Raw genomic sequence first — 27,470 nt, 5'->3', positions numbered from 1 at the left:
ATTCTGTGCACCTGTTCCACTCACACGTGTGATTTGTATTGGGTGCAGGAAGTACAGAACTGTTCTGGCAAAATAGCCTGGGAGTAACTTTTGCTAGGGAAAATGCAATTTTTCAAGCTGATATTAATTTATGAAGAGTCAACTTCAGCCCCACTAGTTTCTTTTAAGATAAACATGTGGTTTTAAAGCCACAACAGATGGCTTTTCCCTGGGGATTAAAAGGATGTAGGTCTCTGTGTGCCAACACAAAATGCTATCAGGCTTGTTGCACAGCATCAGCATTGTACCTGTATGTCCATTTCTTGCAAGCCATATGTGGTTTGTGTGGCATAACTTGCCATCCCTGATATGTGGTCAGATGTTTATGAAATTCAGTGGGATTCTGTTTCCTAATAAACACAAAAATAATTTGGAGTGAAATGCAGAATTTTGCTGTGTATAGTGGGCTCAAAAAACTTTGTAGTAAAATGTTGATGAGTCCTGCCTTTAAACCCTCTGTGGAGCTATGATGTAGTACAGAGTGCTGTTGACTTTTTTTCTTGAGAGATTAATTTGAGTTTTATGTCCTATATGTAAGAAAAAATTCATTAAGGTTTCTTGATAATAGAATTATTAATGCTATGGGAACATACTTATTTCCCTTACAAAAAAAAACCCCAAAATTACTTCCCTGTTTTAGATCCTTGTATTATTACCCCAGTATTTTTAATAGTGAGAATTCAATACGGTAACATTTTGTATATTTTAAAATGTATCGCTTCTTCCACTTTAATTTGGCCATGGAGTTCTCTTCAATTAGTTGTGATTTTATCTTCTTTAGTTGTGGTTTTTATCTTCAACAGAAGTGTTTGGGCCCTATAAAAAGGGAAATACTTCACCTGTGTTAGTCTCTACCGGTGTATTGCCAATACAGGCAAAATCTGAAAAAATGTGAGTATAAGTGAATCTATTAATAGCTTAGAGGGTTGCAGACTGAATTAGAGGCCCTCTGGACTCATCTTTAGAAAAAAGATACATCATGGGAATTATATTGTTTTGGCTTGGCGGTATTTTGCCTTTTATAGAGTATTGTTAGTTTCCAAAGGACAGTTATGCCTAATGCTGTAACTGCTTTTAGCATATCCTTGCAGTCCATAAGGGGAAAGAGAAGACAAAAGTTTAATAGCTGGTTGATCTTGGAGTTGTGCTCAAAAGTTGAGTTCTATTCCAATCTTTGTCACATACTTTATTTTACTCTGGGCATGTCACTCCAGTCTGCCTTTGGGCTATTCTAGTAGCAACTTCAAAGGGAGTCAGCTGTTGTTTGGGGTCCTTTTCAGTACGGCCATCTGCAGCCTTCCTGAGGGGCACGTATACGTTCTTTAAGGACACATGCTCTTCAGTTGTCATTGCATGATCATTTAGATTTTATTTGGTAAGAGTTAAAGCAAGAAGTAGGTTTTTTATTATGGAGACAAGATTTAAAATCAAATCCAAACATAAAATGAAAAGTTGAATTCTGCAGGAAGAAAGGTGAAGAGGGAGAGAAGCAAAGAAGTCAGAGAAGATTCACAAAGGAAATAGAAATTTGAAATCACCACAACAAAGTGGAAAAAGGCAGCATTTTGATCTTAGTACCTAAAAGAAATTAAAAGGAAGTGGCAATGTTTTAATAGTCTTGGCTGGGTTTAAGTTCATATCTAAATGCCAATCTAGTTATTTCTTCTTTCTCTCTTACAAGCTTTGTTGCTTTCGCCTTGATTTATACATCTTTCCTCAAAAAGCTTTCTTTTAATTTAGGGCATTAATCCTGCAAGCAGCTGCATGTGAACAAATACACTGACCTCATACAATAAATTATCAATTCCGTTTAACAGATAGGTGCACATAATTATTTGCAAAATTTGCCAAATATGGCATCTCTATAGTAGTGCCTAAAAAAAAAGAAGTTGGTAAAGCAAGAAGATATTTTCTGTTTATAGTGTATTTGTTTAGATTTTTTGGGTTTTTTTTTTCTGTTGTGTTTTTGTTTTGTTTTTCTTTTTTCTGACGTTTAATTTGTTTCACGTGCACTGGGAGACTACTGTGACCGAGATCCCTTAAGCATTGGGCTAAGAGCAATGATGGAGTTTCGCAGTTGTATCCCCTCTTTCTGTGGCAAAAGCGACAGAATTTTTCCCTCTTCTGCTGCTTTCTCCAGTGTGTTGCCCCTGTGATTCTGAATGTGGGATCTTCCATGTGATAAAGGGGAATATTTAGAGTTTCTTCTAAAGTATTGCAAAATTGAAAGTGGATTAAATCTTAACTAGAATTAATCCTCACTGGGGCCTGAGCAGACATAATCAACTTTTTCTGTCCCGTTTTTTGCCTCATAGAGGACAATGGAGAATCAAAGACCAAGGGAAAAGGCAAGAGAGAGAGAAATAACAGGTTAGGAGGAACATAAATTTGGGGGTTTACAGAATGATAGCGTCCTTTCCACTTTGAAGAAAAAAATTTGAGAGGAGGATAACCACATATTTACAAATAAGAATTGAAGGACTTTGACAGAGTAGAGTGAGTAGAATATTACCAATTGCTACCAATTACAGCAGTCTTAGGATAAGATGGGAGCATATAATCCAGAAGACAGTACCTGAATAAAAATCCAGATGTATTATATCATTATTGGAGAATAATTAACTTATTGTGTCCATTTCTTGCCAGTAGTCATTTTTCACATCCCACTTTCCTGCTCCACTTCTTCCATGTGCATATTGATGTGGGTGTGTTAATTAAATTTCTCGCCATCTTTTCTTTGAGGACTGTTACAAACTCACATTCTTTAACTTTATCCTTTTGGGTTATCTATCAGCTAAGAGTCAAACCCATTGTGAATGAAACATTTTTGAGCATGCATGCTGAATTGTCCTCTCAAGTAAAATCAAAGTATGCTTTATGAAGGTTCTGGAATGAATGGATTTACAATTAATATTGTGATTGTAGAATGGAAAATTAGAGATCAGTTTGTTTTCAATGAAGTTGTCGTTTTTGGCTTTGCAGAGGCAAAGACAAATTTTCTGTGTGACCCAGCTTCAGTAGCACAGATTCATTGCAGTTAGAATTGTAACTAGTGGATAGTGGTGGTATCTCCTGCTGTGTGGGATTGAGCTGGTTTTCACTGCACCTGCACGCATGTTGGGGTTGTAAGGATGGGAGCTGCAAATATTTTCAGATAAGCATCTACTTCAGCTGATGACTCTGCCATCTTATTTGGGTTGGCTGATTGCCAGACAATTCCATTTTGTTTTTTCCTTTTAAATGTAATTTTTGCTTCTGTTTTTTGTTTAGAATGGTGATTTTTATCTGGTTGTTTTAAAGACAGCCAAAGTGTCTTTTTACCTGCTTTAAAGGAGTGAATCTCAGGGCAAAGAGAGGTAGTTGTCCAAAGTCGCACAGGAGTTCTTCTGGCCAGGCTGAGCTTCACCAGTGCCTCCCTCCCTTTCTCACCTCCTTCCCCACTACCCCATCTCTCCTCCCCCCACTTCTTCACCTGTATCCTGACTTTGATTTTATCACTAACTCGAGGAAGCTTTCTTGCTGTCTCAAATTCATGGCTACTTTTCCCACTTCAATTTGTGTATGTGGTAGCAGGAATACCTCTTTAGGATGGGGAGGTACAAAAGCCCCCTCCTTTTCTGCTTCTGGGAACAGATGGTGATTACTGAGGAGTTGATTGGAAGAATAAAAACCTTTAAGGAATTTCAGTTATTTAATTTCCTCCTTTGCAGAAGAAGTTTATTTACATCTGCATCAAGTTCCTGTCATAATCTTCGTTGATTAATCCTATTGAGACAGCCAGTACACCTCCTGGCTTTTACATTGCTTTATTGCAGTATAGATAGATGTATGGGTGCTAGAAACCATTGGTGCTGGCACAGGAAGTTTTGTTTGCTCTTATTATGTGTTTTAAAAATAATACTGTGCTCAATTAGATGAACACAATATCTGTAATGTGTTTCTTGAGGCAGATGGTAGATGAGAGAATAAAAAGTGTTTAATTTTTAAGGGGAGGAGGAATGAATCAACCAAATGGAAATCAAAAGCTTTTCTTTTTCTTTTCAGTATTTACTGTGAAATTCAGATTATAATACATCCTGACACTTTCTGTCTACCTCTCCACATATTCAGGCCATACTGTAATGTAGTTTAATTGTAAAAATGGACTTTTGGTTGCTGTAACCATTTAGCTGCATTTTAAGGGGACAGATTTTAGTTAAATGCTTTCATTATGTGTGACCTAAAATACTAGGTAAAGGCTGCATTTCACTAGATTGTCTAAAGTTTCTGGAATGTTTTGTCTCAAAGAAGAAAGAAGTGATAGAGTGAAGGCTGAATCTGTGTAATTTCTGGAGAGGAAATGAGTTCTAGTGCATTTGCAAATGCCACACTGTGTGAAATGCGTGGGTGAACAGGAGACAGTTACCTTCAGTACTACAAAATACAACATCACAGAACTTGGTGTTTATAATTCTATTCCCTTTTTCACAGCCTTGGACGACTTTCAGACTCCTTTTCTCACACTTAAGAAAGCTAGACCTTTTGAAGTGACGTTAATAGGATTGCAGTTTTTCTCTGTGCATCTCTTATCAGAGCCACCCAAGAAAGCTGGAACACATGCTCTGTCCCAGTGTTTAGGAATACTCATTAGAGTCAGCTCTCCCCTCCTCTACTTACAGAGTTACTTACAGAACTATGATTGAACTTTTCTCGCTGGTATTTCAGGACATCCAAGCTGAGATTGATGCCCACAATGACATCTTTAAAAGCATTGATGGAAACAGACAGAAAATGGTGAAAGCCTTGGGAAACTCTGAGGAAGCTGCTCTGCTCCAGCACCGGCTTGATGATATGAACCAGCGCTGGAATGATCTGAAGGCAAAGTCAGCTAACATCAGGTGAGTAATGAAAACATCAAGGTGTGATGGGGCACAGTTCCTGTCTTCTAAGAGGCTTGACAAATGTGACCGTAGCATTGAAATGAAATATCTATTCTCTTTCATGAAGGACCCCTGAGTGATATAGAAATGTAGAAACTTGGTGAACTTGTTCACCAGGTAGGCTTCACTACTTGTTTTCTCTCCAGAGCTTCTCAGTCGTAACTTGCTGATCTTGCACCAAAATTTCCAGAAAGTTCATTGAGTTGTTCCTTATTGTAAATCAATGGCAGTGTCAGTGAAATAATTCTGCAAATCTGCCATTACTTTGAGGAGAAATCAGGAGTTGGTTGATGGTTTTGTTTTTACAAAATTTTGGGTTTGAAATTACTAAGTTAATAGAACTTGCATCTTAAATGTCTTGATCTCTTTAATTGCTTTTGAATTATTAATTGCTGCTATTCAACTGAAAAATTTTTTAAAGTACTTAATAATCCAGGAATACATTTTACAGTTTTTTGACCCTATCTGTGCCAAGCTCAAATGTGGTAATTGTTAAAACTTTGTGATGCCATTTTTGAAATAGATACTGCCATATTCATTATTGAATTTAACTCTACATGAAAATTAATTACATAGAAAATAATTTCTAGAGCTTTTAATTGCGACTATTTGCTTGTTGGTTTGAGAAAACTTTTCTTTTAAAAGAAAAGAACAATGCTGAACATTCATATGAATATTCCAAAGGCCAGGAAAATGAGCCAACCTTGAAATTCAGGCACAAGGGTTTGGGTGAAGTAGAGGAGAATATGTCATATTTACTTTTCATATCCACTTATCCTATCATCAGCCTGCTGAACAGTTAAATGAAACAGGTAAATCAGCTCCTTGAAAGCCCACAGGCAGAACTTGAACCCAAAGAACCAAACATTTGTTGTGGGGGGTTGCAGAGACCGGCTCCACTACATACCCAATTTAATGCAAGAGCTGTTGGACTTGAGTTGTTATGAGCTCTGTTCACAGGTCTATGTGAGAGAAAGACAAAAGCATGCTCTTAAAAGAATAGCTTACCAATACTGGAGTCCTAGAAAGAACCATTGGGTTGCTTGGCCATTCCTAGGGTCAGTCATAATTTTGGAGAAATGGATGGCTGTGAAAACGGGCCTTCAAGCCACTTATCCTGTACAGCTATGACTTCCAAGGCTGTAGTACAGAAAGACTGATTGTGCAGTCAGTACTCTGTAATTGGGAATATATTTTCTGAATACAGACCCATATTTTCTGTTCTTCATAGGTATGGCATAGGTATCCCACTGGGCAGCATTAATGTTGCTCTGCTGGTACCTGCAGTACTGCAGAGCCACATGTCACCAGAGATCAAAGTGGAAGATAGGCAAGAAAAAGAATACTGGTGCAAATCTAAGACAAGTAAATTAACCTTTCAAATCTCAGTCATTACTGAAAAGATCGTAGTATTTGAGTTCATGTATTTTGCTCTGTTCTTTGATTGCAGTTCACTTTTCTAACTTGTACAAGACTCCTGAAAACCTTCATAGGGAAGTAACTAAGCACAGAACTTATACGAAGTCTGTCTGCCTTCAATTTTTCTTTTCTTGGTGTATCTTTTTACAAGGATGAATTGGAAAGCATGGATGGATGACTCTAGTGAGAATGATATGTAATTCTTAGATGATAGGACTAAAAAGTGAAAAGGCTGATTGTTTTGTTTTAGCTTGGGATGGCACTTCTAAATTAAAATTTCCATAAGCTTTTTAGAATATTTTCAGGTACGTGTGCATTCCAATTATGCTGATTTTTAATTGCTGAAAGTACTGCTCTCACAGAGATAGTATGGGTTTTTCTCATCACTTCAGACCTCACATCTGGTGTTGTTGGTCACTGTGTTGAGTTTATGTCTTTGCTACTGTAACTAAAGGGAGCTTCCAGCTCTGCTTTTCAAGTAGCACTGTTCTGACATATTTTTAAATCCATGGAAGCTGCTTAAGCCTGTACTTGAAGTGTCTATGATGCCATACATTTCTTCTTGAAGTTCTTTCTTTTTTTCCTCTTTATCTTATTTCCAGGAAGAAAACAAAGCTGCGGACTTGTGGAGGTCTGCTTTTTAAAGCCAAATGCTCTGGGGGAGATTCTTTTCTCCTGGGGCAGGAGGTGTGAGCATGTCAGTGTTTGGGTGAGGGTAGAGGTGAAAGTATGGGAGAAACAGAAAAGGAATTTCTTTCTGTTCCTCTATATTTGGACCACCCGCCAATCTTTTTTTATTCCATGTGCTCCCTTGTCACTCAGCGGGAAAAGTGTTACCTCCATAGCAGAATCAAAAGCTCAGGGGGTCTCTAGCTGGGAAGAGAGCCTCTCCAGGTCAACAGGAGAGTTATGTCAGAGCTGCTGTTTTCTGGATGATTTCATACAGCATGGGGAGGGGGAGGGAGGGTTCCTCTCAGTCTGGTCAGTTGGATGGGAGCATCTGTGTGTTCTTCAGGTTCATCCAGGATTCCCTTAGGAGTGCTTTGCATACCAGGTGGTTGCTGCTGGTGAGTGTCTGTGCTCTAACTCATGTGCAAAAACAGTCATCCATAACTGACCTCTGCTTTGATCAGAGCAGATTCTTAAGCCACCACTTGACCTGGTAAATCCCTGAGTTTGCCTGTTCATTTGTCACATGAGCACAAACACCTGAAGCTTTGTTTGCAGATTGTTTATCACTAGAAGTACTAATTCCAAAACAAAGGCCAGGAATCCTCACTCAGAGAACAGAAAAGCCCAAGAAACATTTCAGAACTTATGCATAGTTATCTTCTGTCTCTAATAATGTCTGTATTACAAATGTAAACATGATACTAAAACTACACTGAAATGCAATTTAAGCATATCTTGACTGTCTTGCTGCTGTGCAGCATTTGCTTTGAATGGGATTTTCTGGATATGAATTTCTTTGCTCCCCAGGAGAATTGAATGCTTGTGTCTGCTCTTCAGCTGCTGCATCATCTTGCTTTCAGTTTCAGTACTGCTTTTGATAAGATTAAAAGGATAGTGTTCTGGAAAAATTGAGGCTGATGTGATGAGTTTCTTCCTGTGTATTTTTTCCCTTTTTAATGTCTTTCTTTGGGATGTTAGGTCACTTTGTGCTCTGAAAAATCTTGAACTCCCTGCTGGTGTAGTCCATTTCCTCTCCACCCTTTACTGCTCTACCTCTGCAGGATTAACTTGCACTGGACTTTGAAACCATGTGCTTCCTAGTGTTATTTTTGGTATTGACATTAATTTGGCATGCACACAAGTACTAAGTGGTAGATTACAATGCATTTAATCCTGTAACATATGCTATATCATTCACATTAATATCAGATTAGTTTTTTCACTATTAATATTATTGCAAAATAGTGATGAATCACTGTTTATATGTCCTTTATCTAGATGCAGGAGTTTTTCCCCTCCTTACAAATCTCGAAGTTGTTTTTCATACAAGAATTCCACTAAATAATTAGAGCAGAATCTTGAAGCCTCAAAGAGTGCCCGTTTTTAGAGGCGAGCGCTGCTTATATGTACTAGAAACAGTAATAAGAAATGATGAATAGAGATTTCACTATCATATGTACAGAAAGCTATAAATCTGAACATTTTAATTGTAGTTGGTACTAGAAATTCTCAAAGATTATATATATACAGATTTTTTTTAAATGGAGTCTGATGGCAAAACTGTAAATTCAGGTGTGGGCTGCCTTGGCTTAGATGAGAGGGCAACGTCTCTCCTCCGCCTGATTAATAAGTATAACTCTGTTTTCACTTCAAGAAAGAAGGGCCAGTTCTGAAAAAAATATCAGGAGAGTGGAGGCAGTACATTCCACTCAGAAGCTACTGCCCTGCACACCAAGGCCAACACAACAGCTTGCTTGTGCTTCAGTGCAGGGTGGGATGCTGACTCTGCTGTTTGGGCCTTGTTGCACTTCAGTATTGAGATAAAGGCACCATTGAGAGCAATAAGGGACAATAGAAAGCATAACACACAAAACTGTAGGTAGTAAAATGTCGCTTCTAGCAAGTACTTAAATTTTATATTTTTTCCCAAGTAGTTACCTAAGTGCTTTCCTTCACAGGAGTGGAGGAGAATAGATTCCTCTTTCTAATGGTACTTATTTCATCCTTTTGAGAAATGTGGAATTTTTTTCTTTGTATTTCCCTCCTTATATACTCTTACTTGATTGCTTTATTGATTCACCTATCCCAGCATTCCTGGGTGATCTCCGTGTGGCCAAACCTAAGCTTGTGTTGAAGTTAACCTTGCAGCACATGATCCCTTCAATCCAAATGTTGGTGTATCAGCCCAAAACATTCACTCTAATGCCATGTGAAATGATAAGACAGGTGAAAGTTTTTAAGTGTGAGTCACAGTGAATCAGGAAGAAAAAAAAAAAAAGATAACCAACAATCTGTAAAATTGGAAAGAGAATAGAGTTTAGTTTATTCACCCTTCAGAAGCAGGGGAGAAACTTGCAGAACTGGTGTCAGACTGAACTGAATGTCGTTCAGCTCTACTTCCCCATCTGTGTGAAGAAAGAAACTGGGCATTGCTGATAAAAATTAGAAATTAGGTGGTCTTGAATGTTACCATAACATAGAATGACTGCAGTAAAAAAGGGGTAGCTGGTCCCTGTTGAAGATTTCTATGCATCTTTTAGACACTGCAGGGAGAAGACATTACATCAAGGTATTTCTGAAAATTATAGAAAACGGTATTGTCGAGTTGGACTTTTTTTGTCAGTTAAAGTGAGGAACCTATTCAGTGTATTAATTGTCTAGTAACATCAGTTAAAGATGATTTATTAAGTAACCTGTGTCTCTGATTGATATGTTCAGCAGCAAAGACAATTTGCTGTTGATCACTGCTGGTAGAACACGCTGGATTTTCCTTCTGGAGAGTCAAGGTCCTGGCATGAAAGAGTTCAGTTTTGCAGTGCTATAGCTCACAAAATGAGCTAAAATGAGCTTGTTGCAAAACAGTGGTGGAGTTACAACAAAACACAGGATTTTATGTTGCTTAGACATGCGATGTTCAAGGTTTTAGATGAGTTAAAGCATCAAGGATATATTTATCTTTGTTCTCTTGTTTCTTTGCCTATTTTGATTTACTGTGCAAAGTGTTCTGAAATAGAGATTTTTTTGACACAAAGTAGCTCTACAGTTAAACACTTGAAACATTCTCATTTTACTGATGTAGTAATTTTGTTTATTGTTTTCCCACGCTAGTTTTGCGATTCAGGGCTTTAAAGATGCTGTTATGCTGTCTCACAGGGCTCACTTGGAGGCCAGTGCAGAGAAATGGAACAGATTGCTGACATCTCTGGAAGAGTTAATCAAATGGCTGAATGCAAAAGATGAAGAACTGAAAAAACAAATGCCTGTTGGAGGGGATGTTCCAACCTTACAGCAGCAGTATGACCACTGCAAGGTAAGTTGCTTAAGTTTTATAGATATGCTGCTGTGAATTATAGAATGAAGCAAATTTTTGTACAGGAGAAATGATGAATGCTCCCTAGTGACTGATTTCTATAAAAAAGCTCTAGGTCTCCATCCATTTTGCTTATCCGCCTTTCCCAGTAAAGCACAACTAAGACACACTATAAAATTTCATCTAAAGGATTTTTGAGACATATATTCGGTCTAAACTGACATTTTTTTCTTTACTGTTCCTAGGTGTTTTTTGAATCCTGATGGGTGAAACTGTTATTTTACTCTAAAAGTTAAGGAAGGCATGCAAAAGTAAGAAGTGACCAAGAAGCATGAAAGCAAAGATGAATGTAAATTCAGTAAAATTATGAACAGAGCCTTTCTACATGTTACTAAACTCACCAGTGATAGCAGCCCCCTACTCATGAGCATTTACACTGCAGAGATAACGCAAAACTATTTTAGAGAACTAAAATTTTTGTATTCCTTGTACTGTTGTAACTATAGCCTGCCATTCTGTTTTTCTGGTTTAGCTTGTCCTGTTCTGGTTTGCACATGATAGACTATTAATTCCTTAATACTTCTCAACAGCAAAAAACTTGAGAAGTACCTACCTTTCTTCACTCATGTAGACTCTATCTTGCCAACCCTGATCAATAATCAGGTGAAGATGGTCTTGCCATTGGAAAAATTGAATCTAGTAAAGGTGGTTCCATCTCATTTGTTGAGCTGTATGGTGTAAACAGGGAAAGAGAGCAGTGCAGCTTTATATAGCTACATGTGTGATAAATATGTTCCCCTCTGCCAGCTGCACTGGTGTCTTTTCTGCTGTGGTGTTTGATGAGGGCAAAATTTGAGTTTGGAAAAACTTACTAATACAGAAATATTGGGAATACTGTGGGGTAGTACAGAAAATGTAGTCTGTCATGAGCAGCACTTTTGCATCTTCACTACAAAATAGAAGTGCTTAAGGAAATCTGCATACATTTCTCCTTGATTTAGTCTTTTAAAGTAAGTTTATTAGCATAAACTCAGGAACTTTGTTTCTTGAGAGTTCATCTCTTCCTAATCCACTTAAAGCATCATGCTCTGTTTGTAGGCACATCTGCTGTGATTTTTTTTTTTTGTAATGATGAAATGGTGGATTACTAGTGCCAAAGAGCAATAAAAGGCTGAAACAGAGCCAAATCTGATTTTGAAGGAGATCAGTGGAAGGTGTTAGACTTCTACAGGTCATTTTCTAAAGGCTTGTTTGTGTCCTGTGTAGATTACAGTATTTTTGTGCCTGATAGTAGCAGATTAATACTAGTAAGTTCCCTTCATCTGAAGAACTCAAATTGATTAAGGAAACGGGCTTTTTTCTGAACTGGAAAAATTGAGAAGTAATGATGCTGAATTAGTCATTTGGACCACTAGTGAACTGCAGAAGTATGAAGGAGAGAGCATCTCTGGGTTGTTTAATCCTTGCCCTTATGTTTAAAGAATAACTGATATTTTGTTAAGCGTCAAGGTTAGGACTCTAGTGAGTGCATTTGGGAGCTTTTGGAGATAATTCTTTCATTTTTCAAAAAGGCAAGGTTCTTGCCATGTCACAGGGAGTGTTGGATATAGTTGCCTGAGTCAAGTATTCAATACGAGCAGCATTAATGGTCTGCAGCAGCATGAAGGTAAAGCAACCCCACTGTATAGCTATGGTATATACCTATGCCGGCAAAAGCACTGTGTACACTTGCAGATATTTCTTAGATGATGTCTGGATGACTGTTTTCAAACAGTTACTTTGTTAGGGGGAACCAAGAGATTCTCATATATCTTGGAAGGATACTGTGCTATGCCAAATACAAATTATTAGCAGGTGGCATTTCACATTCCCTTGAAGCGTTGCTTATTGGCTATTTCCAGAGGAGGGAAGCTGAACCACAGCTGTCTATTGGTTTGATTCTCATGGCAATGTTTCACTGTTGTTTCTTAGCAGGAGCTGTTCATTCCTTGCTGAAGCTGCAGTTTACTAATAAACTTGATCAAGCTGAAAAGTTGTGGTTTTTTTCAGATAGAAAGTGAAAACTGAAGGGGGAAAAAAAAACCCCAAACCAACAAAAAACCAGCAAAACAAAAACCCAAACCTGTTAGAAGTCCTTCTGCTTCCTCAACAAGGTTAAGTGATTGATTGATGTGGTTAGGATGCTGGATGAAGTGTCCTTGGTAGAGGAGCATGAGTTTTATTCCTGTGATTTTTTTTTTTCCTGTTCAAAACATTATGCCAAAACTGCCCTTTCAGTGGATTTTTTTTGTAAACTTTATGTAATTCTGTATTGTCAGTTGCTCTGTGCTTTGTAGTGGATGTTGCTGGTCGGTGTCATTTGCTTTGTCTTTAAGGTGCTCCATTTAGAATATATATCCTGTGTTAAGATGGGAGTTTTCAGTGTTTCAAATTTGAGGTATAACTGTATCAGATGAATATTGCAGAGATATGACTTGATTTCCCTTGCTCCAAAGAATACTCCCTTTATTCTACCTCTCATCACCAGCTGTCCTGGTAGTTTTAAAAATGCTTCTTTGTCCATGCTTCTTCAAGCATTAAACCTCCTGAACACTTCATTTGTAAGATTTATTTTTGATCAAAGAGTTTTTTTATGATCCCTTGTTGCACTTCTGCTGCACTGCGTCACCTGTCCTTGAAAATGTTCCCCCAAGTCTGTTTGTGTGCCTCTGCTCTCCTCTTTCCTTTAGTTCCATATCTGAGTGTAGATTTGAAGTTGTCTTCATGCAAATTGAGCAGTTCAGTACCTCACTTTGTCTCCACTACTCTGTGACCCATTTTCTCTTATTTCCAACTTGCTTGCCTGATGTTGTTCTTGCTGACACTTCAAAATGTGAGTGGTAAAATAGTGGCTCAGCACTGTAAGATGTGCCCTCATGACAGTCCCATCTCCTTCTCCTTTTTTTTCTGAGTTCTATTGTATTAGCATTATTCTTTTGCCTCTAGTTACTCAATAATTGTTGTTTTTATTAACCTACTTTTTTTCCCCCTCAGGTAGAAGAGATGACTTGTTTGCTTTAACTTAATGGCGCTAATTCTATTGGCCTTTCCCTCTGTTAGTATCTCCCTCACTCAGTGCTTGGCTTCAGCAGTGCTAGATAGATAAATAGAGTATTCTATGACAGTTTGGGTTGGCTCACATTGTTTGGGTGCTGCTGAGGTCTGTTTGGACAGGAGGAAATAAATGGTTTGCTGTTTGATTTTTAAACTTGTTTTTGTTTTAAATATCGCTCATTCTTCTGTGCTTCAAAAGCAAACTATACCCACAGTACTGTTAAGAAGTTGAATTAGGGCTACAGATTTAGCCTATATTTCCCAGGTTAACAGGAATCTTTCAGGATGGGGCAAATATTTATAAATTTTTGACCCTTTTTTTGTGGTGTTCAGCCAAACTTCCGTCATCTGTAGTCGTTTATAGTCTTATCACATACTAAATGCTAAGTGCAGTCTGGGTGTTGAGTGTTGTTCTGTGCGCTGCAGGGGGCAGGGCAAGAGGAAGCTTAAAAAATGGTGCTTGAATTTCCTATTTTCCTTTTTTTTCTATTAAATTAGGTAAATTTTCTCAAAATTTCTTTGCCTTTAAAAGAGGGGTTGTGGAGCAAGAAGTCCCAAGAAGACTGGAAAATTTTGGACACTGAGAAGTTTAAAAGTATCTGGGCTGAAAAGTTGTTCATACAGAGTGTACCTGTATCTGAGTCAACATTCACACTCTAGAAGTGTGGGACACAGGGAGCTGTTTATAGGGGAAAGAAACTGAAGTCACTTACCCTTTCAGAGTTTATTGCCAATTTTTTTCCCAAAATTTCAGTTTCTCACTTATCAGCTCATGTTTCCCTTTCATTCTGTTCTTTACTAGTCTTCCTTATAAATATTTATTTAGGATTTTAATGTGTGTAATGCAAATTTTGATCAGCTGCATAGACCAGGAACAAAACCTCACACCAATTCACCAAGACTGAGAAACCAAAAGCACCATCCCAAGCCTGTTCCTCCCAGTCTCCATCCCTCAAAAATCCACCCCTACGTGCATATTTTAGTATGCAGGAAAAGAAAATATGCAAAAATATCATGAAAAATCAGTGGGCTGTTTTTGTGCATATGGAAGGGCCTAGAGTCACACGTGTGTACAAGAGGAGGCAGCACAGATTCTTTGGTTCTTTGGAGATGTACTGAAACCTTTATATATCTCACTTTTCCACTGGAAGAGTTTCTTAACTGCAGCTTTTTGAAAGTGTGCTTTCCCTAAAATACAAAGACTCCCCACAAGCTATAAATCACTGTGTTTTAGATTCCAGAGAGAGAACCAGGACATTTCAAATTAAGCAGAAATGGGTACCCTCTTGCATAAATCCTGTTGGCATGTGTCTGCATAAATGAACAAATGTCTGGCTAATGCTAAATAATGCATGCATCTTGGATCAAAGAGATGCTTAACTTAGCTTCATTTGAGCTCAGAATGAATTGGCAAAGGACCTGTGAATGTTTGATTGATAATTTTATATCTATGGATAGGTCATTAATATTTTAGATATTCTTCAAACTTTTTGGCTTGCTGTCTGTATTTCATGTTTCACACTTGTTTTGTTAAAGTAATAAAATAATGAAAGTTGTAGTATTTCCATCTGTTTTACTTCACTGTTTTCACTTAATCAAAAGTGTTAGCATGGCCAACTGGAAACCACTTTCTATGGGTTGTTATCCCTTCAGGGTGCTTGTAATTCTGTTATTCTCTTTAACAGTGGGAAAAGTCTGTGAGGAAAAAAATCTATTTCTAGCCTTAAACTTTTCTTCATTCTTTCAGTTTGCCTGTCTGACTTTGGGCAATGGACCTCTTCTTAAATTAATTCTTACTTAATTATTCTAGATTTGTTTTTCTGGGATATTTTCTGCATTAAAATCTTCTTCAATGTTAAGATTTACTAAATCTAAAAATGAAAAGAGAAGCATTAAAGTATTGGTGCTGCTTTAGGCTATGCTCTTAATTATAGTCTAGAAAGAGCTTTATTAATTTGTTACTCATCTCATCACATAAGACACGAAGCACACAAAATCTCTGCTGCTTAGAGGTGGTCAGCTAAATTGGTCGGTCAGTTAACGGGTGGTTGCTAAAACATTAGTTTTGACTGCAGTGTGAGCTGTGAGGGGGTAAGAAAGTAGAATTAAGGGGTCCATGGTTGAAGTGGGAAATCAATACAGCCTCTTGCTTAGAGGAAGAGCTTTAACTTGGTGTGATGGACAAGGATGTCATGGAAGCAGGAGCTTAAGCAATATGTACCACGCTGCTCTGAAGTGGCTCGTTAAAGTCAGGATGTGGTTTCAAAAACAGCATGCTCTATCAAGAGGGGGAATAGCCTTCCCAATAGTCAATCAGCATTACTGAGGGGTATGAGAGCTCCTTAAGTAAACTTGTAAGGGATAAGAGTTTTTTAAGAACTCTTGAAATTTTGCCTATTTGAGAGTCCTGAATGTTGATTGTTGGGGAAAAAATATGCTGTTGTAATACACTGAAAATTTGTACTGTTCAAGGACAATACAACTAATTAATCTTTACAACTGAGACTTTTCTTTGTGGAGTGTTTAGGAGGAAGAAGTGGAAATTGTGGGTGGGAGTATTTTGTTACAGGAGAGGAAGAGTGTAGTTAATGCCTGAAGTTAAATGAGGATTCTCAAGCGGACAGACTTAAATGCATTGCTCACTAAGGATTTACTTAAACTGATTTGGGTGTTATATGAATGATTCAGGTGTGTGTCGCTGCTCTCCTGGGCTTTTTCTCCAGAAGAATGATGCGTAAATAAAAGCATGGCACAAAGAATGAAGTGTTAGATTAGGATGCCAGTGCAGTGTATTTTTAACTTTTACAAAAAAAAATTGTTTCTCCTGGCTGTATTTCATCTTGTTCCCAGAATTGTGGTTGTCTTGCGATAAGACAGGAAAGTTGCAATGGATCAGTACTTAAAATAATAAATAACCTGGATAATGAAAGGACAAATTATCCTGTCACTAATGCAGTGTAAAGCAGGTTGTCTTACTGTGGAAAAAACCAATTCATTCAAACAAAACATTCAAACAGTTTTCCAGTACAATAAACGCAACATTTCGGTGGGCTTGCCTTTTTAGTAATATCATTTTGATGTATAGAGCTCATGCTGCTCTTTCCTGAGGAACCATTGTCTCATTTGTTTCAATCAAAGACTCCCATATAAATTTTTAGGACCTCACTGGGTCTTTTTCAAACCACTGAATAAAGAAAGATTTGTAAATATCCTCAAATATCTAAGAGGCTATTCTGACATTGCTGTGGAGGAGAATGCTTGTGTCATAAATTAGGCTTACATTGCAGAAACAGCACAGCAGTCAGCCTTTCTCTTTGTCCTTAAAGGCTTCAATGAGTTGGGTGCCTCTTTCTGTGGCATCTTTTTATTTCACCTCACAAAAAAACCTCTCTAGTTGTCAGTAGTAGCCCATCCACAGCTAATGACATCTTGTAACATCTTGATGTGTTGGAATGCAGCAGACATCTGTTTCACTTCTGTGTCTTGAGCTGAAATACCATGTCTGGCTGTGGCCTGATATTCAGGGGTGAGCCATGAGCACAGCCAGGAACGTGATGGAGCACAAGCATAGTAGTGACTGATCTTTAATCTCCATCCGTAAGACAGCCTCTCTATTCTCTTAGTTACCTGTGCTGTTCATCTTGTGTTCTTCTGACTCTACTTATATCCTTAGGGAGCTAAAGTGACTGCTATTGCATGCGATACTTAGGATGAAGTTGCATCAATGCAATGTTTGATACTGTAGTACAAGAGTGGTTTTTTGTTTTGTCATCTCAGAGGTTGGTCTGTATTTTATTGGCTATTTTTTTGGTTGCAGTGGCATATTATGCAAATTATTTCAGGGACTGGGCAATGAAACTCACAAGAATTTTTTCCTGAGCTGTAACTGCCGAGAAAAATGCTCATAGATTTCAATTTGTGTATACTTTTTTAAAGATCAGCTGATGTTTCAATTGCATTTTAAAATGCTGGATGCTATCTGAAATCTAAGGATGATATGCCAACAGATGAGCTACCTCACTGGATCCCAGAGATGAACTGGTATAAGGAAATGAGACAGGGCATTTCTCTGAATGCAAATATTGTTTTTTGCTGAGGTCTGTTTTTCCAAAGGCAGAGAGCCAGGAAAAAACACTGGCACAGTTGCAATGAATCAGTTTTTTCAGCTGGGGAGTGCTGCTAGAGAGCCACAATAATACAGGGTCCACTGCCATATTTTTTTCAGATGCCTTCATAGCCTGTATTAGAGATGAAAACTGTTTGTCCTGCTCATACCTTTCTTATTCTGACACCAATTTGAGGTTCTTTCTGTATAGTCAATAAAAACAGCTCAACTTTCCTTGATTTCTCTGTGATCTGTTTTGGTGAAGTGGACCACTAAGAAGAAACCTACTCTATTTAACAAGGCTGTTCACTTGTCAGTCAAGGTGTGGACTGGAGCTTGTAGGGATTAATGCAAATCTTAAGAACCTTATTATATAACTGACACTTTCCCATATGAATTTTGTGCAAACACAAGAGAGTTTTATTTTCTTTCGACTTGTGTTCTCAGTGGGCAGAGTCCTCTATGCATCACTGTTTTGGAGAAAGTGAATGAAAGCATTAGTTTATTATGCACTTCTTAAATATGCAATAAGACAGAGGCTGTTACCACTTTAAAATCCTCTTGAAACTTACTGCATTTGCAGACAGGGACTGGTGAAGAATCTGTTTTATTTTCGGTTAAGAACATCTTAATCTATATCCTCCTTCTTGCTGCTGCAGGCAGACTCTTTAGGGAAGATGAATATTTATTCCAGTTAACTCCTGAACTCAAGGATCCTCAATCCCTTGTTATTACAGTCAGTAATCCACCCTAGGAAGATCAGCAATAAATTGGAAAAATTGTGTTTCCATGGCAGCCACCCACTCCTGTTTTCATGCAGATTCTAGAGATTCAGATTCTATGTTTCAAAATGTACGTACAAAACTGGGGAGGGGATGGGACTCTTTTTCTTACACTTTTTTGTTAGTTTTCCCATTTTTGTTTCGTTGCATTTTTTAGAATGCAAGGGTAGGTATGGGTTTAATGGGCAAGGTAATCTCGCAAGAGGTATTTTGTTCTGTTTTGTTTCCTTTCCAAGAACTCTTAACCATAGCTAATATTAGTTCCTTGACAGTTACTACACATCTCTGTCTTCTGATCTGGATTTCGGTGAATTTCTCTTCTCCAGGGTAGTTAGTCTGTGGGGCTGGGAAATTGCTAGGAATATTACTAGAAGCAGTTTTCTTCTCTGAAGTTTTGGTCTTTCAGCTGTGGATGCCAAAGGGTGCGAAGCCTAAAATGATGCTTAAGGATTTTAATCTTTCTTTTTAGGGAAGCTGCTTTACATTATATTTTTGCTAATGTGTTTCCTGCAAAGTGAATTCAGTGTTGCACTTCAGAAAGGCATTATATTGGGTCTAGGTGCCCACTCCTACACCTTGGGCTGCTAGAGGTCCTTACCACTTGCAGATTCATCCAGGGTTAGTTGTTTTGGGGAAGAGATGGGGTTTTTTCTCTTTTAATCAGATTTGGAACCTGAATGCTATCTTGTGATGCTGGTAACATGATTCCTGTCCTTGTGTCATTTAAAGTATCATCAGTAGTTGTCCACATCAGAAGACTTGGGGTACCCTGAGCTTCAGGATTATGGTACAAATACAGTTCCTCCATACAGTGCTGTGCCTAGTAGGTCTGCAGTGTCTGATTCCTTAGAGTTACTGAGATTCCTTTGTTTTAATCAGAAGGGTACTGAATTTTATGAGCATGGTGTAATTTAGACAGAAAATATTTGCTCAACGAAGTGGCTCTTGGCTGGTGGGGTTGGGTTTCTTTTGGTCTGTGTCTTGGTTTTGGGGTGATTCTTTAGGCACCTCTTTTTGGAAGGACTGCAATGTTGTCCTCACACATTTACTACTAATGAGTTATTTTACATGCTTGGTTGGTCATCTTATGACTTGTTCGCCTGTAATGTGTGAGGACACTTGAAAAGCATCCTGTACAAAACCTGAGTTTTCTCGAGAGTCCTTTCTATCTTGCTTAGTGGCAATGTAGGGTTATGTCAGTGCTGGTAGTGAAGTTACTGTGTCCTAAAGTGGTTTCGAGCACTCTGTATTAACTGGATGTGAAACTTTGTTGCCCACTCCGTGAAGCAGACAATGCAAATGCAGTAACTTCTGTGACATGAGCAGCCTTTTGTGGTTCTGCAGTGAATGAGGAACGGCCTTAATTCTAGTTTTTGGTAGTCTGAGATGCCATGCTGTTCCTGATACATGACTGTGCTGTTAGGTAGTTGCTGTTGGTTATCCCTATATCCTGTTTCTCTGCGGGACAGATTTTGAGGGGATATGGAAGCTGAATAGTTCTTCTGAACTTCCAGCCACTGGGGGCCTGTTCCTTAAATGAGCAGGCGTGGCCTGTGGTGAGAGAACATTTCAAAGATGATCTCAAAGAATTTAATAGCTGCTGCTAATGGTAATTCATGTATTTTATGATAGGGTTTTAATATTTTAGACCTTTCTTGTTAAATGAATGTACAAATGGAAAGACAAAATCTCTATGCCAGTGTTTGATGGTATAACACAATATGCCAATGATATTAAATAGTCACTTTTATAATATTGTTGTCAGCAATTTTGTGTTTGAAAACAATATTTAGAAGCTTAAGAGAGAGTAAACCAAAGCCATAAATCATTAAAATGCTGTTACATTTTATTTCCCTTTTGTTTGAAGTTGGACTGAATTTTATGCATTCTATGTTACTAAGGAATTTTTAGTCTAAAAGTCCTAACATAAGTAATAGATTTTTAAAAAACCCACAGACTTCCTCTCCCTTGAAACAGCTGTTTTGCAGCTTATGTACTAGAAGAATTTGTAAAATATAAAGTATAATATCATGATTAATGAAAGGACAATGCTTATCATTTTATAAACAGTCATTAAAAATGCATACTTTATATCTGTGTGATTGACTGGGGTCTAAATTTAAATTTTCAGTACCAACAGAGGCTTGAATGATTGAATCCAATCATTACTTTTAGTAGTATATTTTTCATTAAGCCAGTGTAATAGGTCAGCAAGAATTTAATATTAGCAGTAATAGAAGAGACAATAGTAAATGGGATAGTTCTAAAGAAATTACTGAAACAAATACATATTTTTTTCATTTATATGTTACTGCAGGTCATCTAAAATTTCTTTTCACCTTGTTCTAGATTTTATACAGTGTATATTTATTTACCTTGGAATCAATCTGATGAAGTTTTTCTTGTTTCTTTCTATTTTATAAATAACAGGTATTTGTATATTTTCTCTTTTGTGGTTCCATCTTCTTTTTGAGTGATGGATCTGCCTCAGAAGAGAGAGGCTAGAAATTTATGTAAGCATTCACTACCTTGAAGGGATAAGGTTCAAGCCAGGGAAGAAACCCTCCAACAGAACAAAATGCTGAAAGGGTAGCAATTTGATGCCCTGAGAGGAGAGGGAAGACTAATTGTGAAAATATTTTTATCATCAAATAAATGCAAGGGACGGGTAGGGTGTAATTTTTAGGTAAATTTCAGTGGTATCTGATAATTTTATCCCTTGCATGTGATTTTTCAATCTCAAGACTTGTAGCAGAGAAATACTGAGCAATACTTGATGCTGACATCAGTGCTGTGGTCAGCGCCTGCCATCACGCTGGGTAGGGAGGCTTTCAGGAGCCTCAGTCCTTGATATAGAAACAAGTCCCCAGGCTTTGACTAAAACACAGACTGCTACAAAGGCAGTCATGCTTGGTTGAAATTACTCATTTTCAATAGGTCAGCCTCATTTGTGATGATTTTCTGATGAACTTGTATTCTCCTATATCATCGTGCAGATAATGCCTTCTGACATTTCTGTCTGCTACAAGATTCTTAGTCCAGTGAGCATGGGTGTTTGGCTGCAGTTTCTCAAACCCTTTTTTTCACCTGTGTCTTCCTGCTTATGCTTTGCATGGTGCTGGTGCAGCAACACTGGAAGAGAAGGAAGAAGTTATTATTTTAATGCTAGATCCATTAGGGCTGGCTAGTGGTAAGCACAGAACAGTATATAAAACAAACAAATAAACAAAACCCTGTGGTGTTGTAGAAACAAAGGTACTTTTATTGCTAGGGAGAAAACTCAACAGACACAGGTCAGATGTGAATCACATTAATGCTGTTCTGGAAAAACAGCTTGGGTTCCAAGATGATGTGTGTGGCCTAAAAAATCTCTCCATACTTTAAGTAAGCATGCTTACTGCTTTTTTGTTATATTTGTAGAAAAATGTGAAGAGATTTCAAAGAAAACAATGGCTTCAGAGTTAAAAGCACAGAAGCTAGTGCACCCTGTTGCTAAATACAGTATAAATGAACTAAATACAAGAAATAAGTGAAATTCCTTTACTTTTAAAAAAATCTGTATTTATACCGTACACTTGTCACTATGGTTTTTTGGAGAAAGAGAGTAGTATATAGATATCATGCTGCATTTGCATCTTTTCACCTTTTTTTAAATGGCCTTAAGTTTACAATTTGCATTTCTGGGAAATTGTTGCAGTTATGTTGAAATATTCTTTGGCATTCAGTTACTAAAACCAATTCTAGTTTTTGGTTTTGAGACATTCCCTGTGTTCTCAATGTTATTGTTTATACCTTCAGTATTTTAATTATTACTTTTATTTTTCTCCACACCTTTACTAGGTAACTTTGCCATGGCATAGAGCTTGTTTCTAAGTATTGAGGACTAAAAATAACAATTTGATGCTACGGTTTTGGTTTTGCTTTTGTTTTTTTCTTAATGTGAAATTGTTTGTGGTTTCAAATTCTATTTCTAAAGAAAAAGAAATCCTGTTTAATACATGCTTGTTCTACTATATGTAAAATACTACAATTCTTTGCCTGAAGAGCTACAAATAAAAAAACTCATCATACGGAGAAATAAAGCAGAGAAAGGAAATGGAGTGAGTGAACATGAGTAATAAGTCTGTCTTCTGATCTCTTTGATATGTCCACCTTATATTGGAAAATATTTGTGGAGCTGAGTTAAATAGCCCTGCTTCACAGGAGTATTCTTTTAAGTCCTGGTATATTTCTCTAATTGACCCCTAATCACTGTCAGTTATATTAAAGACTTTTTTCTCATGGGCAGAAAGCCACATTGTAGTCTTCCCAAAAAAATGGTTTATGACTACTTTTGCAATAAGCTTCAGTAGGACCTCTTTTCTTTTTTTCCAGGTTAATCGTCATTCTTATAGAATTATTTTTAATTAAAGAATATGTGTTATGTGAACAGCTATTAAAAGAACTTACAGTGGATAAAAATAAGACAAAGTTTAGTCTTTATTGGTCATGGATATTTTGCAGAACTTTGAATTATTTTAATTTCAATCTTTTTATACTAAATAAAACCCCAAGCAAATTGTTAAAATCAAATAGCAAACTCAGTTGGAAAGGAGGAGAGCACAACCCTGTAACCAGGTGATGGAGCCCTATTTGGAAAACATTGACAATTTTCAAGTGAGTTTGCTCTCTGTTTTATATTAATATATGTATACTGAATGCCCAGCAGTATTTCTTTTTGATAGGATTGTCTGAAAGCAGATTTTTTTTTCTCCTTAGTTGAATTTACAGGTCCAGCTGGATTTTCTGTTGTTTTTATGAGACATTGTTAGATCATCTATTTGAAAATGCAAAGACTGAGTAAGGCTGTTGTGTTGGGCGAATGCAGTTTGCAGAGGCATAAATGGGCTTAAACTCCCAGCAGGAATCTATATGTTATTTATATTCTGTGTGGATCATGATGAGGAAAAGTCCTCTGCTACTTGAAACAAAGGCACCCCCATCCCCCACACCCCCCCAAAAAACCCCAACCCCACCACAACTGTTGTGATACCTACACCTAATCTGCAGCATTGCTGCTGTGCTGTAGAGTATATGAAATATTACACTTTTTCTGCCTTTTTTTTTTTTTCTTCTTCTTCTTCTTAAGTGCCAGTGGCTTTTACAGATCCGGCATAGGTGCCGGGTTCTGTGTTTTCATGTTGCTCTAACTTCTGATGGCAACTAGAATGAGCTGAAGGAGGTAACTTAAGCAGAAGGGAAAGTCGTGTTTCCCTTAGGGTATTCCTTCCTCATGACTCTCTCATATATGCCTGGAAAATTGTCTGAAGTAAAGTATTTCCTCTTTTAAACACCACTTATTTTATTCAGTAATGGTTTTACAGTAATCTTTCCCTACCGAGCAGATGTTGCATATACTTGCACGCGATCCAGAGACAGGAAATTTTTGAGAAGTGACCCAAAGCAGAGATCCAGCATAATCTGTCAAGTCACAGTAACAAACTGTGTGGTAGCAGCTTTACAAAGATGCTGTCATTTTAAATAGTTTTGGAAATGGGGAGCCATAGTGGAAGAGTTGAGAGCAAAAAGCTGTGAGGGAGATTGAAGTAGACTGTGGTGAGGAAGACAGTTTGTTGACTGTTTGGTGATTATCCAGTTGTCTGTCTGGACCATTTGCTTCCAAAGAGAAAACAAAGTGACTGTTTCTAAGAAAGGGGAATAATTAACATTGACAGGATTTCTGCTTCTGAAAGGATTTCCAGTAGCAGTCCTCTCTCATGTATGCATGCATGCATACAGAACAGGAACACTAGAGCTAGCCTCAAATTGCAACTGGTCCCTAGCATTTTTTCCTGCTTCAATATTCAGCTGGGCTCTGTTGCCTGTGCTCCCTTCTCCCCCAAAGGGCATATTCCTCCACTTACACAATTGTCATGCAGGTGATGCTCTCTTGAGTCTTTTTGCAGTGATCTGATTGTTTATCATTTATAGGTGATGCTGTACAGTGCATTCACTATTTTTCTTGGCGATCACAATTCATTGTCGAGGACCTTGATGTACTCTTGCACTAAGGAGGATGATGCAGAGGAAACCTCTCATGAGATGTGGGCATGCTCACAAAGCACATCCTACCTTTATATGTGGAATGAATATTCAGAGTGCTGCATATCACAACGTTTCTCTTAAATGTATTGACTTTGAACTGTAATTGCTAAAAGTCTTTCTCAAGACCTCTGCATTAATATGGTTAACCATGAAGTAGCTTATGATACCAAACATATCTGACTGGTCCCATTGGTGGTTTTTTTTGAGAAATGCAGAGGAATCTTAATCACACAAAATGAGCAAAAGTTGACCTGAGTTTACTCTTAACAACAATTCAGCGCCCAACTTGTTAATGGTGGCATCATTTCAGCTTGAAGCAAGAAACTGATGGCAGTTCATCAGTGCCCAGCAATCACACAGCCTAAGCAAACCCAAGCCAGTCTGCTGCCGGCCAAGAAAGAAAGAAAGAAGAATGTGTCTCTTATGTTGAAGAGCTAGATGTTTACTGCTGAGTGTGCAAGAAAATAGACAGTGCTAACAGGATATTTGAGGGCTCTTGCTCAAGTAATAAACCATTTAATATGCAGCAGATGTTTTGTGTGTTTTGTGTCAAGCTGGAGGCGGTACATGTTTTGGATGCATAAACAGAATAATGCTTTTTTGTGTGTTCTTTATCCCTCTCCCTTTTTCTGTGAGTATTTTCTGACATAAAAAGCAGAAGTTATACTAGTTGCTACCCATAAAGAAAAGATGGAGTTTGATGCTCTGACAGTGTTTCCTCCATAAACTCATTTCTTGGGTTTTATGTAACTGAGTATTAACTTTTATCCAAAGCTACCCCGTTATACACTGTGCAGTGCACAGTTACACAGTTTGAAGCTAATTACAGTTAGCATTGAGGATACAATTTTCCTTTGTGTCTTCAAAGGAGGTACAACTTTGAAGAGTGTGGAAGAAATGTAACTTCTGTTCTGCAGACAGCTTTCCAAAACAGTTTCATCTGAAAGGGAAGGATCCTTATTTTGATGATATAGTGCCTTGTCTTTAAGGTTGCTTTTTAGAGGATATAATCTCTTTAAATGTCTTTGAAACAGACTCAGTGCAATGCTTTACCTAGCATTTGTACAGTGATCTTTTCCTCTGGAGTTTTTCAGGATTTTTTTGGCAGACAATTTAAAATGTTATTCTATCTTTGCTGATTTCTTACTGTCAGTCCCCTGTGTCTGGACACTGGTTCTTGTATACTTTAGATTAAGTGTTGTGGTTTGTCCCTAAGTTACATATAAGTAGTTGTCCTATTTCTGACAGGAGCTGGGAGACAGGCAAAAGAAAATTGGAGCAAGCAGAGAGGGTTAGTTCTCTTCCTATCTACTGCTGATTGGAGATGTATGAAAATGCCTGTGATGACACTATTGGTTTACTGTAAAATAAATTAAAACAGAAATAAAAAGAGGTCAAGTCTTCCAAGGTTGTTGATATCAGATAGCTGTCATGCTTCCATAGTAGGGTTTGGTGGGATTAGTTATTCTTCACCAAAAGCACACTGTAGTCCTTTTGATGTAAAACTGAATGTGTTTTTACTGGCAGTTTGGCATTTGAAAATTGGTTCCACTGCTAGCAGGGTGATAATTGCTGTTGTGTAAAAGTAAAGACTTTTTCTCTACCACACAAAGAGTAGAAAGCTGCAACAGCTTCCCTCTCTCTTCCTCTTCCAGTCTCCACACTGATTCAGGCATTTTTGCTGTCTCTGGGGTACAATCTCTATGAATTCTTATATTAAATCCTGATTAGGTATGTTAAACAGATTTTTTTCTAAAAGCTCCATTAAAAAGATTTTTTTCCTGTGCATAGCACTGTAAACCAAGCCTGTTTTAATCTACTGCTTTTGTGTAGTTTATGCAAGCCATCAAATTTAATAATTCTCATGCCCTTTTTTAGCTGTCATATTACAATGGATTTAAAATGTGCTCACTTATATAAAACTTGCTGGATGAGCAAAATAGGCATATTTTATCAGATTTTGTCCTGTTGTTTACATGACACTTTTGTTGTACTCATGGTGCAGTGAAATGCAAAGTAAGGATTGAATATAAAAAAATTGCTTTCTTGAAGAAGAGAAAAAGAGCCAGCAAAGTAAGTTCACTGGATATGCACTGTGTAATAAACCCATCACAAAAGGGTTCCAGTGGCCAGAGGGGTTATATTTCTGGGGATTTCAGTAGTTGATTCAGTAGAGAATTCACATTAGCATAATGAACCCTGGCTTTTCACTTTTATTAAGGAAATAATTATATTATAATTAATATAATTAATTATTTTTAAAAAAGGTTTTTGACGGTAATGTCTTTGGCATTAGCTAAAGGATGCGTGATGTGGGGTTTTTTTCCCTCAACATAGTTCCTAATCATATTTAAAACACACCCCATCCCAAACATAAATACATAAATTTTAAGAGGGAAAAAGAAAAGTCTTTAGGCATTCCATATTTTCCAGTTCCTGAAGACTGTGCTCTGTTGAGCTTCCAGACTTCTCTGGGCAAGCAAGTCTTGGTTGTCATTGACCTAGAAACACAAAGTCTCATTTCAGTGGACTAGGAAATAAGAAATCAAGTTACATAAGGTTATTGGTGCTGGACATCATATTAATGAACATCATTATGCCTTTTTTTTTGTAATCTTTGCTCAATTAAGCAATGTCTCCCATCTCCAGTTGGATTTAGATCCTGTAGCATCTCTAGGGAATGCAGGACTTGAGTTCTTGCTTCAGAAAAGATTAAAGTTCTTTCTTGGAAAATTAACTGTGTAAAAAAAAAAAAAAAAGTTCAATTTTTAAGAAAAAGCATAGCCCTGTGATCTTTAATTTAAGAATAGCTTTTTAATGTATTTTTTTATGCAATCTGTGTGACAATGAAGCTTACTTCTGCCTTTCTACTGTAGTACTGGATCCTTTTTTAATGCACAAAGGAGGCCTTTCGAAGTCTTTGTGAGGTTATCTTAAATGTGACTTCCAAACAGGCTTTAAAACATATTTTCCTGATTTAAAAATGCTCTTAGGTGAAAATTGAGGAAATAGCCTTACTGGTTTTGTATAGCCTTACTGGTTTTGAA

The 27,470-nt window shown here is 37.5% G+C and overlaps 1 protein-coding gene across 7 annotated transcripts in view; it reads left to right on the top strand.

Annotated features, from left to right (window-relative positions):
- UTRN (utrophin) overlaps positions 1–27,470 on the top strand; it is a 351,387-nt gene that overhangs the window by 227,294 nt on the left and 96,623 nt on the right. For all 7 annotated transcript variants that reach the window (XM_040060117.2, XM_040060120.2, XM_040060116.1 and 4 more), the window contains 2 exons: positions 4,744–4,916; positions 10,203–10,359. In XM_040060117.2, coding sequence (XP_039916051.1) covers positions 4,744–4,916; positions 10,203–10,359 — 330 coding nt within the window. The remainder of the gene's footprint in view (positions 1–4,743; positions 4,917–10,202; positions 10,360–27,470) is intronic.

This window comes from Hirundo rustica, chromosome 3 (genome assembly GCF_015227805.2).
Source record: "Hirundo rustica isolate bHirRus1 chromosome 3, bHirRus1.pri.v3, whole genome shotgun sequence".
In the NCBI taxonomy this organism is placed as follows: domain Eukaryota; kingdom Metazoa; phylum Chordata; class Aves; order Passeriformes; family Hirundinidae; genus Hirundo; species Hirundo rustica.
The sequence above is the reverse complement of the archived record's forward strand: the minus strand, read 5'-3'. Positions and strand labels throughout refer to the sequence as shown.